The sequence below is a fragment of the Phasianus colchicus genome, chromosome 2, assembly GCF_987193195.1.
Source record: "Phasianus colchicus chromosome 2, bPhaCol1.hap1.1, whole genome shotgun sequence".
NCBI lineage: Eukaryota > Metazoa > Chordata > Aves > Galliformes > Phasianidae > Phasianus > Phasianus colchicus.
Window position 1 is genome coordinate 48736294 of NC_143437.1, and position 17308 is coordinate 48753601.

Sequence of the window (17308 nt, forward strand, 5' to 3'; positions counted from 1 at the left end):
CAGTGACAGCTTCTCTTTGCCATCTGCCTCTCGATTCTACTGTTCTTAGGTTAGCTGATTTCTTATAGATGTCTTAGGAGCATGGACTTTCAGTAGACTTTATATAGTTGATCCAGTAGAGGTCCTCCACAAGGCATTCTAATAATGCTTAAGTGGCCAGTTCCTCCCTCTGCCATGGCTCCCTGTACACAGCCAGTGCTGTCAGACACAAGCTGTCTGCTCCAGAGATAGAACAGGATTTATCTTGGTTTCCTTTCCCCCCATCCCATTGTTTTCTCCTGGAAACACTCACAGATTGTGGTCAACAGGTGGTAACCATGGGCAAGCTGGGCTGAATCATTTCTAAACCAAAGGCTAGAGAATTTGGGATATTTTTGCCAGCAAGAAGTGGTATTTCAAGGGGTTAGTGCATGGTTTGGGGGTCTAAAGAGGAACGTGACTACATAGTGGGAAAACTGCAACATCTGATTATGTCCACAAAGGGTTTAAAACTGTGTCTTAAACATTATCCTATTACAGACTGCATTCTGCATCCTTTGCAGATTTTGAATGGTTAGAACAATGTAACTATAGATAACCACTTAATTTGGCAATATTGCTATCCAGATCAGTTGAAATTAATTTTTTAAGTTATGATTTTTATAAGACATCAAATGTCTTTCACACTGTCACATGCATATTCATGTCATATTCACTTCTTTCACTATTTTTTTTTTAATAAATAAATTTCTGTCAAGCTTTTTCTAAGTTCATGCTGTTTGACTCACACAAACTCATTGCTAGCCAGTAAATATTTTTTTAGTATTTGTTCCATTCCTTGTAGACCAATAAAGATAAACTTACAGGAAGATTACCAGAAACACTCTGGCTTTTTTTTTCTTTCTTTTTTTTTTTTTTTTGGACAGGAGTATTTTACTCCCTTTTATCCTTTCCTCTGGTATCTCCCTAGATATTAATAACTTTTTAAAAAGATTGGAAGCCCTTCTCCAGAAGATAATTCTTAGAATTTACTGTGGGATTCATTGTCTGTACTCTTGTACAGATGTTATAAAACTTCCACTTACCTCCAGCCAGTGGACCAAAGAGCCTGCAGTTCTGGAAAAAAGAGTTTCTAAAGTCTTGGGGAAGCTGAGATCCAGTACTAGTTTTAAGATTAAGGCAACTGATCACTGCAGCCCCAATTCTTATGCTAGATATTAGATAGAGACTCAGTATCCCTCACTGTAGCTAGAAGGCCAGAAGCAGACCTAGTGTCTTCATGCTGAACTGCTTAATACTAGGCATTTAAATATGTCTAATGACCAAAGTCATTCAGAGTGTCTTGAACTCAGAGTCATTGTTTTACTCTTTTTAATTTTCAAGGTGCATCAGGCCCAGCATTCTCAGATGTAGGGTTTGAGTTTTGGGTGGTCCTGTGTGGAGCCAGACTCAGTGACTGATCCTTGTAGGTCCTATCCAACTTGGAGTATTCTAAGATTCTGTGACTTATGGGATCAAATTCTCAGATGACCTAGTAACCTTGTATTTGCTTTCAGTAACCTGGAAGTACTACCCTCTATGAAGTGATCAAAATCTGTGTATGATAACCAGCTTTTAAATCTCCTCCAGGTTTATGTTCCAGTCTCTGATGGACAGTGTGATACACTGACACACATCATCAGATATGATGAGCAGAAATAATGGTGAGGATTTTCAGTGAGGTACCAAAAAAGACTTTTTAAACTGCCCTGATGCAAATTTAACAAACCAAAGATTTATTTTGCTAGCTAAAGCTGTGACTTGGGTACAAGCTATTTCTAATAGTTGTTGATTAACATTATCCTCAACTACTCATGGATTTGAAAATTCTTTCCTTCTTATCTGTTATGAAAATGCATCATTCTGCTTTTTCCCCTGAGCTGTTCTTCCTAATATTCAATATTATCTTCTCCAGTTCATTTTGACAAAAAAACAAAACCAAAAAGCAACAACAACAAACAGTCCTTAATCCTGGCAATAACGCATAGATTTTTCTCTGAAGTGTTCAACTTTTTTTAGGACTCACCTGCATGTTCCTCTCTATGCAATTCTTTCTTCTGTCACTGTTTTCTGGTGTTCTCAATAGGAATTTTTTTCTTCTTCAGCTCTTTCTCCTTAGTCCAAAATCTTGGCACATTTATCGTTAATGATTGACTCTGAATAAACAGAGCTAAAACAGAACTCTTTTCATTTTTCTTTTTCCTCTTCTGCGTGCATCACCTTTACTTCCTTTTTTCATCACTGTGAACACTGTTATCCTTCATGTTGCTTAGGCATGTGTGTCAGCATGGGTTTGGACATCCTTGCTGTTGTGAAGTCTAACTCTGAATTGTGAATTATTATTATTAAATTCTTCAATTAGAAATAAAACTAATAATAATGAAAGATTAAATTAATCCCTAATTTTATCCAGGCTGTAGTACTAGACTGTAGGTTCACTTAGGAGATTTTTCAACTGAATGATGTTTTGTGCTTCAAGAGAGTCCTTCCCATGAATGACTTCTTGTTGTCAATTAAGTAACTTATTTATGTTTGTTTTGGGAAGGGTCTTTAAATGTCCTCGCCTTTGGGACTTAAGCCTAAGCAGCTCTCTCCGTGGCCCAGAAATGAAAAAAGAAATGCTGAACATCATGGTTACACAGGGCCTGGCCTGGCCTGGATGAGCTGCTAGAGGTGCAAATGCTGTTTGGGGAAGGCTTTTAAGGGCTGTGAAGGGAGGACTTGGGCAGATGTAGGGGCAATAAGCAGGGAACAAATACTTGCTGAGTTAGCTTTGCTTCCTCTACCTGAGAGGCCTTAGAGGATGAGACAGCTCAGGCCAGGGGAGACGTGAGATGAGAAGGGACTTTAGTTTGTTCTCTAGGCTGCTGACTCTGGAGTAAAACCAAGCAAGGGTATGCGGTGGAAATAAAAGGTTGGTGCTGGAGAGGCAATAAGGAGGACAGTGAGTGGAGTAGGGGCTTGAGGAATGCAGTTTGGGATGAAACCTGAGACAGGTGACTGAGAGGTATGGTGACTTGAAGGTAGATAGGACTTCTGGCAAGGGGCAGACATGAAGAATGCTGCGTGAGGAACTATCACATGATTTTGTTGCAAGTTGAACAATACGGAATTTTTTTAATTAAAAAAACGAAACACAAAACACCAAACACAGAGCCATATGATTGTATTATGTTCCTCGTTTGCTTAATACAAACTTCTGTTCCTCATAAACGCAGAGAAAAGCTGGAAAGTTTTGCTCAAAAGACAAAAACAAACAAGCAAAAAAAACAACAAAAAAAACACCACTCCAAGCGCAGGCCATGCTTTTATTTGAACCAAGACCTTCCTTTTTCCAATATTAGGATTGGCAGATTGGGGGAAAAAAAGTTGGGAGCAGGAAGAATGTGTTTGTTTGAAATAACAGTTTGAGGTAAGAAATATGCTTGAAAGGAAGCAAATGGGGCATAAGGACACAGTTACATCATCTGACCATGTTTGCTGAGATGCATTTATCTTGCTCTTTACTGAAATCTTTGGCCTGCATAATAACTCACCCTCTCCCTCTTTGCCTTAATCCTTTCTTTCTCCTATTAACTTATTAACCTATTAGTACTTAATAAGCTTATCATACCATTTTTCTTCAATTCACCTTTATTTCAGACACAGAAGTACAAATGAAGAACAAGGATTGCTTCCTTTTCCAGGAGCAATGCCTACTTCAGACACAAAGTTCAAAGAATGTTCTTGGCTTGTATGTTAAAGAACTATTCATCTCTTCTTCACAGTGACTGCTTCCTACTGCTTTAATAGTGCACAAGTTTAGAAGCTGGTTTGCATGTCCCCATAAATTTATCAACATGTTCCTGTTTATTTTTTTGGGGCCTCATAATATATTTTCTCAAGCTTCTATATATATATAAGCTTGAGGAAAAAAAAAAAAATATATATATATATATATAAAAAATATATATATTTACATATATATATATATAAATATATATATATTTAACTGTGGGAAGAGTATTTGTTTATTTATTTAAAAAGAGTAGTATTGAAAATTAAAGCCACTTTTTGTTATTTTCCATCTTACATATCTGAGTGTCATATTTTTCTCTTGTTAACAAAAAGATTTACAGATATATTAAATTTAAAAGTGTGCCTTTAAGAATAAATTTACTGATAGTTTGTCCTACATTATTCTGAAACTGGGATTAAGAACAGGACAGATTTTTGTTTTATTTATATTCCATATTTCTCTGTTAGTATTTGCCTTCTTGTAGCTTTTTCTCAAGAATGTGTTTACTGAAAATACAGCAGCATGTTAAATTGAGGGAGTTGAGAGGAGGAAGTCTTTGGATTCCTGTTCCCTTTCCTTGAATAACCTTTGTGATTGCATACACATTTAATATGTGGTTTACAGGCTTCATCTGGCTCACAGATTCTCCGTCCATGTAAACAGTTGGATATTGGGCAAGTATGGAGAGAAATGCTGTGTGGGTGCTTACCTCCTTCTGCTCTTACCTAAACATCTATATAGAGTTGGAAACTTTCTGCTGGACAGTTGTTCATTCAGCACAGCCTCCCCTGTCTACTGCCTGATGGCCTTTAATTCTCTAAATACAGCAGGCAGAAATTGCTTCCCAGCGCTACTTATGTAGGTGACTCATATTTGAGGGTTGCAGTAGCACGAGACATCACTGTTATCCAACTGGAGACCTACTTTCCTCAGAACCAGGCCCTAAGATGTGTGTAGGGTAATATCAGCAATTGGCAGTCAGAGGGAAAACGAGCTGCATAACTTCAGTCTGCCAAGAGGATGGATATAATAGAAAACTTTCATGGTATCTGGCTGCTGGTAAGATCCAAACGTGACAAACAGAGATTGACTTGAGCAATGAGAACGTATTCTTTCTTAGGAGTTCATTCTGCAGTCTTGGATCAGCTGTATAGAAACTTAATCTCTTGTGCATTTAGCTTTCCTTTTTCCACTTTTACCCCAAAAGTATAGATATTGTTTGACTCCAGCACGCAGAGCACTGGTCCTGTAGAAGACAGAGGTAGAGACTCCAAGTTTTACTTACGTTCATGGTTGCCCACGTTACTGAACAGATGGGGAGCAGGTGAAGCTGGCAGTGCTGTTTGAAAATTCAAGAATGCAGTTGTCTACTGGTCCCTGGCTACTTATGCTCATTTAACTTAATCCCATTTAGGAAGAAAGTTGTTCCCTCAGCTGTGTTTCTGGCTGATACTATATTTTTTCTCTGTTAGTGTTTTACTCACAGTAGTCATAGGAATTTCTGCTTTCAGGGATGAGGTTGAATTATTTTGGTTGATTGGTCTTGCAATTTGTGGAATTAGTCTGTGTAGTATAGCACCTGTGCCAGGTGCATCAGAGCTCATCCCATTCTTCTCAAGAGGCCATCAGTAATCAGCGAGAGGCAACAACAGGGAATCTTCTGGTCAAATTTAGATTCAGCAAATCTAAGATGTTGAATTAAAACAAATGTAAACAAAGTTTTGGAAGGAGATGAGAATCAAGAGAAGAGATTTCCTTTTTTACTCTTTACACTGAAAGTCTAGGTACCACATTTTTCTCCATCAATCCTCTTACTATTCTTTGTGTGCAGACTCTCTTTTCTTACTGAGCACCCTACTTCCATAACACAGAAATATGAGAGCTGCTCTGAATGTAGTGCCTACTATTTTATTCTGTTGGCCCACAGTCAGAGATGGATGTTGGTGGTATGGTGGTAGAGGTTGAATCTTCCTGACAAAATTGTTATCTTTTGTTGCTATGTGACAGCACCAAAGGGGCAGTCTGACAAAATGGCATCTCACATGGAAGTGTATATGAAGAAATGTTGTACCATTGAATTTCTCCATGTGGATAAAATAGCACCCACTGACGTTTCTCAATGCTTGCTGAACATTTTTGGAGACCAAACAGTGGATGTGAGCACAGTGAGGTGATGAGTGGTGTGTTGCAATGACAATGCCATCACAGCAGATGTGAAACAGTGGGTCACTTCTGCTGGTGCAGATTTTTATGAGTGCATATGGAGGCTCATGTTCATTAGTGGCAAAAATGCATAGCTAATGGTGGTAACTGTTGAAAAATATTGTTTTGTAGATGAGAATTTGCTCCATCAAACAGTGTTATCGTGCACTTTGTATCTCTTGTATTGTCCATGGAAATAAATAGGAGGCATTACTTTCGGAGCAACCCATGTAATAGAACTGAAATTATATGGATAGGAGAGGCAGTACACACCTTAGTGCCAATGGTACGAGGTATGGGTTGCTGCTGAAAATTAAATCTCAGCAGGGATGACTGAGTGTCCCAGGTGGGTGAGGCCAGAAGTCCAAGTTCCTGGCCACTGTGCCCATCTTGCCCTGAATGTGAGGGCAGGGAAACTCGTATTGAGGGTCAGTACCAGTCAATGACTGACTGAGATGATTTCTACAAAGATCATCTTACTGTACATTTTTCAAGTTGATGGCATGAATGCTTTAGTATGAAACATTTTCTTTCTGTGCCTCATCTGCAGTCCCACTGTATTAGCTAGCTGGCACATTTAGAAAAGGATGACATTCTTGGAAGAAAAATCTCATGGGGTTTCTCAAGAAATATTTATAAAATTAAGCCCAGTTCCACAATTTTTTTCCCTGTTAAAAAGTGAAAAAAGCATTATAAAAAACAATTTTTTTAAATTGTGTTTTTTTATGATAAAATATTTTAATTTTTTGATAGAAAATCAACTTTAATTTTATGTCTCTTTACATTCATTTAAACAATAAGACTTCCTTTTTCAAGTATGTGGCACTAGCCACTTTCTGTCAAACAAAATGTTTTTGATAATCTGTTAATAGTTTTTTCTCACACTCTTCGGTACTTTCTTGTTCATAATTAAATGAAAGACTTGGGGCAGAGTGAATGGAAGACTGTGTAAAGGAAATAGACCGGGGGGTGTTGGTCAATGCTAGGCTGAACATGAGCTGGCAGGATGTCCAGGTGGCCAAAAAGGCCAATGGCATTCTGGCTTGTATCAGAAAGAGTGCAGCTAGCAGGAGCAGGGATGTGATTGTCCCTCTGTACTCAGGTGTACCTGATGAGGCCACACCCTGAGTACTATGTTCAGTTTTGGGCCCCTTTCTACAAGAAAGACATCGAGGCCCTGGAGCGTGTCCAGAGAAGGACAACTAAACTGGTGAGGGGTCTGGAGCACAACTCTTATGAAGAGTGGCTGAGAGAACTGTGATTGTTCAGTCTGGAGAAGAGGATGCTCATGGGAGACCATATCACCCTCTACAACTGCCTGAAGGGAGGTTGTGGCAAAGAGGGGATCGGCTTCTTCTCCTGGATAACTAATGATAGAACTAGAGGGAATGGCCTCGAGCTGCACCAAGAGGGGTTCAGGTTGGATATTAGGAAAAACTCTGAAAGAATGGTAAACTGTTGGAATGGGCTGCCTAAGGATGTGGTGGAGTCACTGTCCTGGGAGGCGTTCAAGAAATGCTTAGATATTGTACTAAAGAACATGGCAATGTTGTTAGCAGATGGATGGTTGGACTAGATGAGCTCAGAGGCTTTTTCCAACCTTAGTGGTTCTATAGTTCTATGAAAAGTGAGAGCAAAGGAGAGAAGGGGAATTTTTTTTTTTCTAATTACTTCTCCTGCCAAGCTCGTAATCCATTCCTTTTTCATCTCTTTTGATCTTTTTTTTTTTTTAAATAATTAATTTCTATATCACAGCAAGCCATAAAAAGAAATAGTTACAGTTTTCCCCTGACTAAATGAAGTTTTTATTTATTTCAAGAATTACCCACAACATTTAAATTATCTTTGTTATTAAATTTTGCTGCTAATGTAAGAAGGCAGGGGTAATCCATTTTGATCTTTATTTAAGTTTTAACTGAAAAAGATTATGTGATAGCAAATTTAGTTTTCCATTGTTTATTCATTGGCTTGTATGAATTAACTGGGAATTCTGATGCTTGCTTAAATTAATATATTATTAAATCTCTTATAAAATGCATGTATTATTTTGTTATCACTTGGCAAGTCACTCACTTTTTGGGCTAAAATGTTGTGTTCTTGAATCCTAAAAACAGATGACTTTTTTCTTTTTTCCTTTCTTACTAGAAAATTAGATGAAAAATGTATTGTGAGCACAAGTATTCACGTTTTAGTGCTATATGTCTGAGGAAGAAATTCTCTAAGGTAAAAGATTAAGAGCTGACAGCTACCATGGTTAGTCTTCGCATAGTCTTTACAAATTGGTTTTGTTTAGGATCTCTGATCGATCTTAAAAATTATGGCCATCTATATTGTACTTTCTATGGGATCTTTTTGTGAAACTCTTCAGGTTCTTTATAAAGATGGATAATCTGTGTGAGTAAGCAGCTTGCTTAGGATACATCTAGACTGTACTGAAATCTGGGACCGCAGACTGTGCTTATAAGTAATTTTAAATTGCTGGACTACATATGCCAGCATACGGTCTACTTGTAATGAAGCAGATTTTGTAACCGTGTTTGCAATTTAATCAATGCTTTACCTGAATAATACTTCAAATATGTCTACACAGCTGTAGTGATCATCAGGAAAACTCAGCCTTCCACAGGTAATGATATAACAAATATAATGATTGTCAGAAAGCAGTAGACTTAATACATCCCTGTGAACTTTGTATCTCCTTTGTTTCCCTCCTTATTTTCTCTTCTTCCATGATTTTTGTGTTTATACACACTCTCCAGCTGTACATATACACTGTAATATCTGTTCTGTTGTTCAATGTCTGCCAATTCCTTTACTGTATTTACCAGTGAATGTCTGAGCTCTGAAAATTTCTTTTGATTAGAGATGGCTCATACCAGCACGGAGGTATTGAAACAGTTGAAAAGGCCTGCTTGCTTTATTGCTACTAGACTGTCACTCATTACATGTCTGGTTTTGTCAGGAGCTTAACAACGCTTCTTCACTCCAGGTAGATCTTGGTCTTAGAATACATGTACACAATAATAGTATTAAATTTAATGAAGATGGATCTTGTTCACATACAATTTTAAACCAGTCTCGACTCATGCAATGGAATGCAGATTTTTTTTTTGTCACTTAAATTTATTTTTAATATCTCATAAAAATAAAAGCATTCAATATCAATTGTTTTATGAATGCTAATGAAGCTCTAAATCAGTAAATAGTAAAAGAATTTCTAGATTCACTAAATCAAATAAGACTGCATTTTCTGGGGCATCAGTTTAATGCTAGGAAAAATTTGCATGGTTTGTGCCTAATTATGTTCCTAATTATGTGAGAAACAATGAAGTCGATTCTGGTTTGCAGTGAAGTCTGGCTGTAGTGAAAAAAATTATATAGTGGGACACTTCAGATGTTAAATCCATACAATATAAATCATTCAGACTCACCTAGCTCAGATGCCTTCGGAAAAGCCAATGTATATTTTTGATTTGCTATTAGGTACTCATGAACTTAATCATGGGAGGAAAAAAAAAAACTATGTATGTATAAAGAGTTTCTGTTTTTTCTTGGGTTTGTTATAAAGTCCACTGCAGATAAAAGGAATCTGTCCACTGCCTTAAATGGACTTTGTCTACTTCGATGCTCTACAACTGTTACAAGAAAATTAACCTTTTGATTTAAACCACTTCTAACATTATGTTTCTAGGAATTAATTTGTTCATATAAATCCTGACCTTTATTGAGCAGATGGTGATAATGATGCCAGTTTTTTACTGAACAGTGTATGGAAAATGTGAAGTCCAGATTACATATTTGATTGATGGTGAACCAAATTTGATTACAAGTATGTTTTATTGAAAAAAATCCATTTCAGCCTGTCTGTGAAAGTTTCAATGCTCCTGAGCACGAGTAGACTCTTAGTTGTGCAGTTATTTGGCTCATAATCTTATGGTTATATTTTTCAGAACAAAAATTTTTGTTCTCTATTAAAAGCTAAATTCCAGTTGCACAGAATCTAAATTGATTAGTAAGATCAGGTGACAGAAAAGAAGTTGATAAGGACTTCTTTTTTTAAAGAGACTGAATTTGCTTTATTGGTCTAGCAAAATATCTCATGGAATTGCATTGTATCAAAATAACCCAAAGTTAAGTCTCATTTAAACAAAATGGCATGAATGTCTTTCACTTAATTTGTTTTAATAGAAAATGCTTAGTATCAATCTTCAGAAATAATATGACTTTTAGGTCTTAAAAACTTTGCAATATTGAGTAGATTGTAGTTGTAACATATTAATAGCTAGGATGGCAGGTGTCATAGAAAGCAATATAACCCTAGGTTTTTCATCTTTTCCCTATCTCTCTTAGAGGATGTAGGACTGCATAAGACTGGCTTATCTATTGAGAATATTATCTGAAAGCTAATGGTAAAGTTATTGTCTCAGATTTATGAAATATTGTATAATATATAAACAGATCAGGAAATGCCTCATTTTTATGCTCTTCTCACTTGCAGCACAAAATTTGTCTTTATGTTTCTTTTAGGGATTGTTTTATTTGGTATGGATGGGAACTGAGAATGAATTTTAAACAAGGAGAAAAAAACTCTTTCACAGAAGCTGTCATTTCTAGAGTAGAAGGAATTTTGATTATTATTACTCAAATAAAACTGATTGGATTTTTTTTTTTCCCAGGAGAGGAGGTGATATAATCCTTTGTACTACTACTTGATATCTTCAATTATAGATGTTCACTAGATGTGCTTAAATATTTTACATGAGGATAATGTTTTCCAGGAGAACAGCTTGCGTGTAACGTATATGTTAGCGCTTTGACCAGATTTATTACTAGAAATTAGTAAATTTGCAGAGATATGTGGGTGAGTTTAAAGAAATTTGGGAGCCATGTGTTTCAAAGGCTTATTTTTGGGCTCTTAAAAAACAAATTTTTTGCACCAGGATTACTAGTTCAAATGGCTCTGGATTACAGTTATATAGAAGAGAGAGAGATTTAAATGGTGATGTAATTTAGGCCTGTTTTGTAGTCCAGTTAGAACTAAAATGTGCAGTAGTTCTCTGCTCTTATTTTGAAAATACTCCAAGCAGATAAGGAAGTTACTATTAATCAATTTCTGTACATTTCTCCTGAAATATTCCATATTTTTTACTGAAAATGGTTCCCTTAAAAAGTATTGAAACTTGGTAATAGCAGAAATATTTAAATTTGGTGCTGCTGAAGAAAATTTGTTTGAGATATATTAGCGTTATGAACTGAAAATGATCAAAATAATGTGTTTAAAAATAGATATGGAATAATCTACTGGCCTAGCTGTTTTGCTTGTTAATTATTCTATTATTTTAAAGAGACTCTCTCATGAAATGACTTCAAGCTAGTCACACCTCTGGACAGTAAGTGAACACACAACTTGAAAAAGATTACTTGTTTTCCCCTGGCTTAAGAACTTGATTAGGGAAGAAGACAGAATACAGGTATACTGTTCAAGCAGTTTAAATTGATAAAACTGTTCTGCACACTGTTTTAATAGTATTCTTTAGTCATGAACTGATAATTGGAAAACCAGAATGTACCATCACTTTAGGTACAGTATGAGATTGTCAAATGTGTTTGCCTCTATCACATTTTTAGTAGAAATTTTATAAAATAATAGGTCTATATTGGGTGGTATTTGAGTAAATAAATATTCAATTGAGTATTGAAATGCAAATTTCTCATTTGATGAGTGCACTTGGGCATCTGTATCCATCTATGTTAATAAATAGGAGGAGGAGGTTTGTAGAATAACAGACCTTGTGCCATGGTTCCAGCTGTGCAAGCAGATGTTCTACTTTGTTCCTGGTTTCCTTCTCATTGTATTTGGCTCCAGGATTTACAGGCATTCTTTCATCTTTTTCACCTAAGGCTCTCTACTCTTGTAGATAATGTGCTTCTTCTTTTCCATGCTTTTCCCCTCAAAGGGAGCGTGTATTTTTCCCCTTTTTGTTCCTGTAGTTATTTGATTCGCTGTCTTTGCCTATAAGCTAGTTTTGTATTAAGTTATTTGTAGTGGAATGCTGCAGCATTTCTTCCTCTGTATCTTTTGCAGCTTTCATAATTTCAAACTGTAAAGTGCAATTTGGGAAAATATGGCATAAAATATCTAAAATGGTGTAAGTTTGACCACAAAGTTGATGCTGTGACAATACTCTCAGAAGGGGGCATTAACACATATCTTAACATTCTCTGACAGATGGTAAAGTCTGCTAGCAGTAAAATATTATATTTAAAAATTACATAAGAGATGACTTTTCATTCAAGCATCTTAGATCAATGAAGAGTATGTAATTGTAACCAGTTTTCTTAGAGAATGCTTTAGTGGGCATGGTGATGATGGGTCAGTTATTGGATTAGATTATTTTAGTAGGTTTTTCCTTAATGATTCTGTGATTCCATAAGCCACTGTTTTCTCCACTGTTTCCACTGCTCCAATACTCCTCTAATTGCAATCAATGAAAATTTTCCATTAGATTCAGTTCTGTCCTAGTGTCTACTAAATAGCACAATCAAAGTGGAAGCAGGGAAGATAAGAACAGCTTTTTGATGTTACCACATTATATGTGAACTAGTATCACACTTTGTAAAATACTCATTGTAAGTTTTGGGGTAACCTGTAGAGTAAAACAGATCTTGGTTATGTTATATCAAAGTATCAGTCTTGATTTTAAAAGATTCTCTGATTTTATACATATATAAATAAAAATGTATACATATGGAATGGACCTTAAAGAAACTTGGTAAAGTTTCCACTCCTTTGCTACAGGCAGGGTTGCCAACCATGAGACCAGGATGCCCAGAGCCACATCCAGCTTGGCCTTGAATGCCCTCAGTGATGGGGCATCCACAACCTCCTTGGCCAACCTGTGCCAGTATGTCCTCTGAGTGAAAAACTTCTTCCTAATATCTAACCTAAACCTCCCCTGCCTCAATTTAAAACCATTCCTCTTTGCCCTATCACTATCCACCCATGTAAACAGTCATTCCCCCTGCTGATTATATGCTCCTGTTAGTACCGGAAGGCCACAATGAGGTCTCCCCAGAGCCTTCTTTTCTCCAAGCTAATCAAGACCAGTTCCCTCAACCTTTCTCCATACAAGAGGTGCCCATCTAATCAGAGAATGGCCTCTGGACCTGTTCCAAGAGCTCTGCATCTTTGTTATGCTGGGAGCCCCAGGCCTGGATGCCTTACTTCAGATGGGGTCTCGCAAGAGCTGATTAGAGGGAGACAATCACTTTCTTCTCCCTGCTGGCCATTCCTCCTTTAATGCAGCCCAGTACATAATTGGCCTTCTGGGCTGCAAGCACATTCTTCTGGCTCACATTCAGCTTCTTGTTCACCAGGAAGTATATGTATGTGTATGTTGACACAAAAGTACAATCTGGAGGGGAAACTTAACGTTTTAGTATCAAGAAGAATTACCTTGATATTATTTCAATAAAATGAGAATAATTTGGTTTACTGGCCTCTCTTCATCTTATTTCAACTTTTATTGCACAGTGGGAGTCTACTGTGAACAGTTTTGCATTGTGTTCTCTACTGTTTTATTAAAAAAAACCTGGGTTGCATTGAGATAGGTTGCCCAGAAAGTCTGTGCAGTCTTCTTCCCTGGAAATCTTTAAAAGTCATCTAGACACAGTCCTGGGTAATGTGCTGTAGGGGACTCTGAGGAAGAAGGTGGGACTGGATGATCTCCAGAGGTCCCTTTCAACCTTAGCCATTGTGTCCATCATGTTACTCTGTGTGAAGCCCTTGAAAGCCATTGCATTAAAAGGGCAAACATTTACATATTTTGCTTATAATTGCAAGACTGAATTTGAGTAGAACAATAAATTATTTTCCATCCTTCTTCTCTTAATCTAAACAGCATATTTCTTTTATTTTTTCCTTGATCACTGTCCCCTTCATACTGCTGTTTGCATCTTTCAGTAAAGTTTCCTTCTGTAAAATTATCCTGACGTTAATTAGAAACTACTAAGTGCTTGACATAATATAAAACATTGAACTAGATCAATCTGATTACTAGTAAATCTGATAAAATAGTAAATGGTGACAAAGTTAACTGTTAACAAAGGTAATGTGTATTTCCTGTAATCCAAACAACATTATTGTGCTGGAACTTTTTTCTAGAAGCTTTACAAAACTGGAAGAGCAATCTTCTGATGTGGATAAATAAATAGCAACCTCTAAATCAGGCAATATTATAGAACTGTATATGGTATATTTGGTTACAAATTCATCTGTGTAGCCTTTGCCTTGGGTTCTTTGAGCCTTCTCTTCATTTAGAATTTGCAGGTTTACAGAGCATGCTTTAATAATGTATAGCCCTGCAACCACATTACTTGTAAAAGAATTGAAAGCAATCTTCCAGTGTGTTTACAGCTTTTCTAATTACTTGAAGAGCATATGCTTTTTAAAAAATTTCTTCCCTTCTAGACACAAACAACCATGAAGATCTCTGATGATGAAACTGTTTCAGCAGTAGAAGTTTATTTTTAAATGTAATAGATTAGATTTTCTCTTAACGTCTGACAACTTGTTGAGATTTATTAGAGCTGTTACTGGGTTTAATTACGTATAGACACGGACTGAGATTTATTGCAGAAAACGCTTCCCGTGTGTTGAACAGGGGACCGGTGCCAGTCTGCACAGCACAAGTCGGTGTTTTTCAATACAGGATAGATTTCCATCTAAATTTATCACCTTTCACTGCTAAGGGCGTGTTATTGCTCTCGTGATACGTGTTTTCTTGCAAATGTGCTTCTGGTTCAGTTTCCTTGCTACTGAGACTTTTCTATTTTAGTTCTCCGGGTCACATGATCCTTCCAGCCAGTGAGAGCACTGCCGAAGTAATGGCAACAACCTTCTGGGATAAATGTAAGTGACAAAAAAACTCCTAGTTTTTGCTAGTTTCTGTCCCTCACACCCACTTTTAAATGCTGCTTTTATCCAAAACTTTGCTGGGAAGTTGTGTCTATGGAAATGCTTAGAAGTTGTTTTTTTTTGTTTTGACTTTTTTTCTTTTTCTAACGTTACTTTTTCTTACTATGTTCCTTTTTTCCTGTATCCTGCAATGTAGCTGAGAAGCCTAAAAAAGCAACTGAAAACAAAAGAAATGCATTCCAAGCATTGCCTGAAGTTCATTTTGATTTTAATAGGGAATATTTCAAGTATAATAGTATTTTGTTTAACACGTGCTATAGATAGTGTCAACAAACCCGTGCTGCAGTTCTGAAGGATAGATATGACATCCCCTAAATCCCTAGCCAAAAAACGACTGGTTTGGTTGTAGAAAAATAGTAAAAGAATGTACTGAAATTACACAGTCAGGTTCCAGCCAGTTGGCTAATACTTAATGGTGAAAGGATTTAATTCATTTAATGGGGCAGTCATGTACACAGGGCAGCATATCGTTTCCAGGAGTTTATGAATGAAGTGGAATACTGCATTTCGATCTCAGCATATGTCAAGCTGTAGTTATCCTGCATGATACTTAAATCCTGTGTTCATTGAGATCTGTCATATTCTTTTTGTTGCAGAGGCTGTTCCTGTTACAGAATTACTGTTGTCTTTCTGTTTTTTAATAGTGTCTGAACTTCATGGGTAAAATTTGCCAGATAATTACTAATGAGAAGAGTTTTTGCCTAATTTACCTTTTTTTAATTTCTTATTAAACTTGAGAAAAAGTGTTTGTAGAAAAGACCTTGTGGAATAATCTGAGATCTCCTGCTTTCCCTTCATAGCCTCTGACTTGGATCCCATACTGTGTCATTTGTAAGTTCTCAGGCTATTATCACATTATTTTCTCCATCTGCATATATGCTAATGATCAGGTATTACATAGAATATGTATGTGTTTTAACCTTTCTCAGTTATTTTTGAATTTCCTCCTAAAAATCCATAGGGTATACAGAAATTTTACTTACTGTTTACTCTGAGATACAAAAAGGAGGGGTGGGGTATTAGCTTTTCAGTGTAGCTCCTCCCCTCATCACAGGGGCTGAAAGAAAGTTTACGTGTTCCAGATATGGGCTGGTTGAATTGCAGCTGTTTAAACACTCCTTGCCCTGCAGTGTCAGAATCACAGCAGCATCCATATGTAAATACCTGATTGAGAAACTGAAAAAATTAGTAACTGCTGCTTTCAAAATGCAAGCTGAATGGAATTTAGAAGCCAACCTTAAGACATTTTTGTTTAAAAGTTTAAACTGTTGCATTGTTGATAAAGCATTGTGTAGGCAGGAGAAGAGATGGTAAAGCAAGTTCTAATTCAATTTCATGTATTTGCCTTTGTTTCAAGACTTTATACAACACCAACATGCACTTAACTTCACAGTGATTCTCAGGGTTGTGTGTGTGTGAGTCCTCAGTTTAATAGATGTGCTAATTTCTATGGTGACCAGAGAAATTACTTTTTGTTAATTACAAATAATTAAATTAGAGTATCTCTGTTATCATATTTTTTCTTTTTTTATTTTATTTGTTTATTTATCACTTTCACTTATGCCCAGCTGTCTTTGTTTCTTGAAGGTAGCATTAAAAAATATATGAGGGCACGCAAGAAAACTGTGAGGATAGTTGAGCAGTGGAACAGGTTACTCAGGGAAGATCTCCACCTTGCAGGTATCAGAACACAATAATATGTGGCCTTGAGCAAATTGCTGCAGGTGAGCCTGCTCTAAGCAGGAGTTACACCAGCTTAAAGGGATACAAATGTCCCTCCCAACCACAGTGATTTATTGATTCTTAGAGAAAAAAAAAAAAAAAAAAGCTGCAGTTTGGAGGGCTAGGCAGCACTGTTAACTTTAGGAGAGATCAGAAGTCACATGTAAATTTTAATCTTAAAATGACATTCCCGTATTTTGGACCTTTTCATTTTGTTGTCTTGGTTCAGTCACTAGTTGTTCATTCAAAGTCATAGCTATATGTGTCTTGGCACCTTCTCATGCACCTGACAGGGGAGGTTTAGGTTAGATATTAGGAGGAAGTTTCTCACACAGAGGCTGGTGATGCACTGGAACAGGTTGCCCAAGGGAGTTGTGGATGCCCCATCCCTGGAGGCATTCAAGGCCAGGATTTTTACCTCTTCCTTGTGGCTATTCAAACTTTCTGCAGTCATCTCTTATCGCTGTTCTTTTTTATGCTTTGTGTATCAACAGGTGGCACAGGGTGGAAAGAGACAATAATAGAGAATGAAAAAATTAAGAGTAAAATTAAAGAGAGTACTGCAGGAAAAGCATAAATAGAAAGTGAAGGGACAGAACCTATGAGCATTA

At 36.7% G+C, this 17308-nt stretch overlaps 1 protein-coding gene across 2 annotated transcripts in view; it reads left to right on the forward strand.

Annotated features, from left to right (window-relative positions):
* The window catches only part of ESR1 (estrogen receptor 1), a 176413-nt gene that overhangs the window by 7472 nt on the left and 151633 nt on the right, over positions 1-17308 (forward strand). For both annotated transcript variants that reach the window (XM_090135600.1, XM_031611893.2), the window contains exon 2: positions 14836-14909. In XM_090135600.1, coding sequence (XP_089991726.1) covers positions 14836-14909 — 74 coding nt within the window. The remainder of the gene's footprint in view (positions 1-14835; positions 14910-17308) is intronic.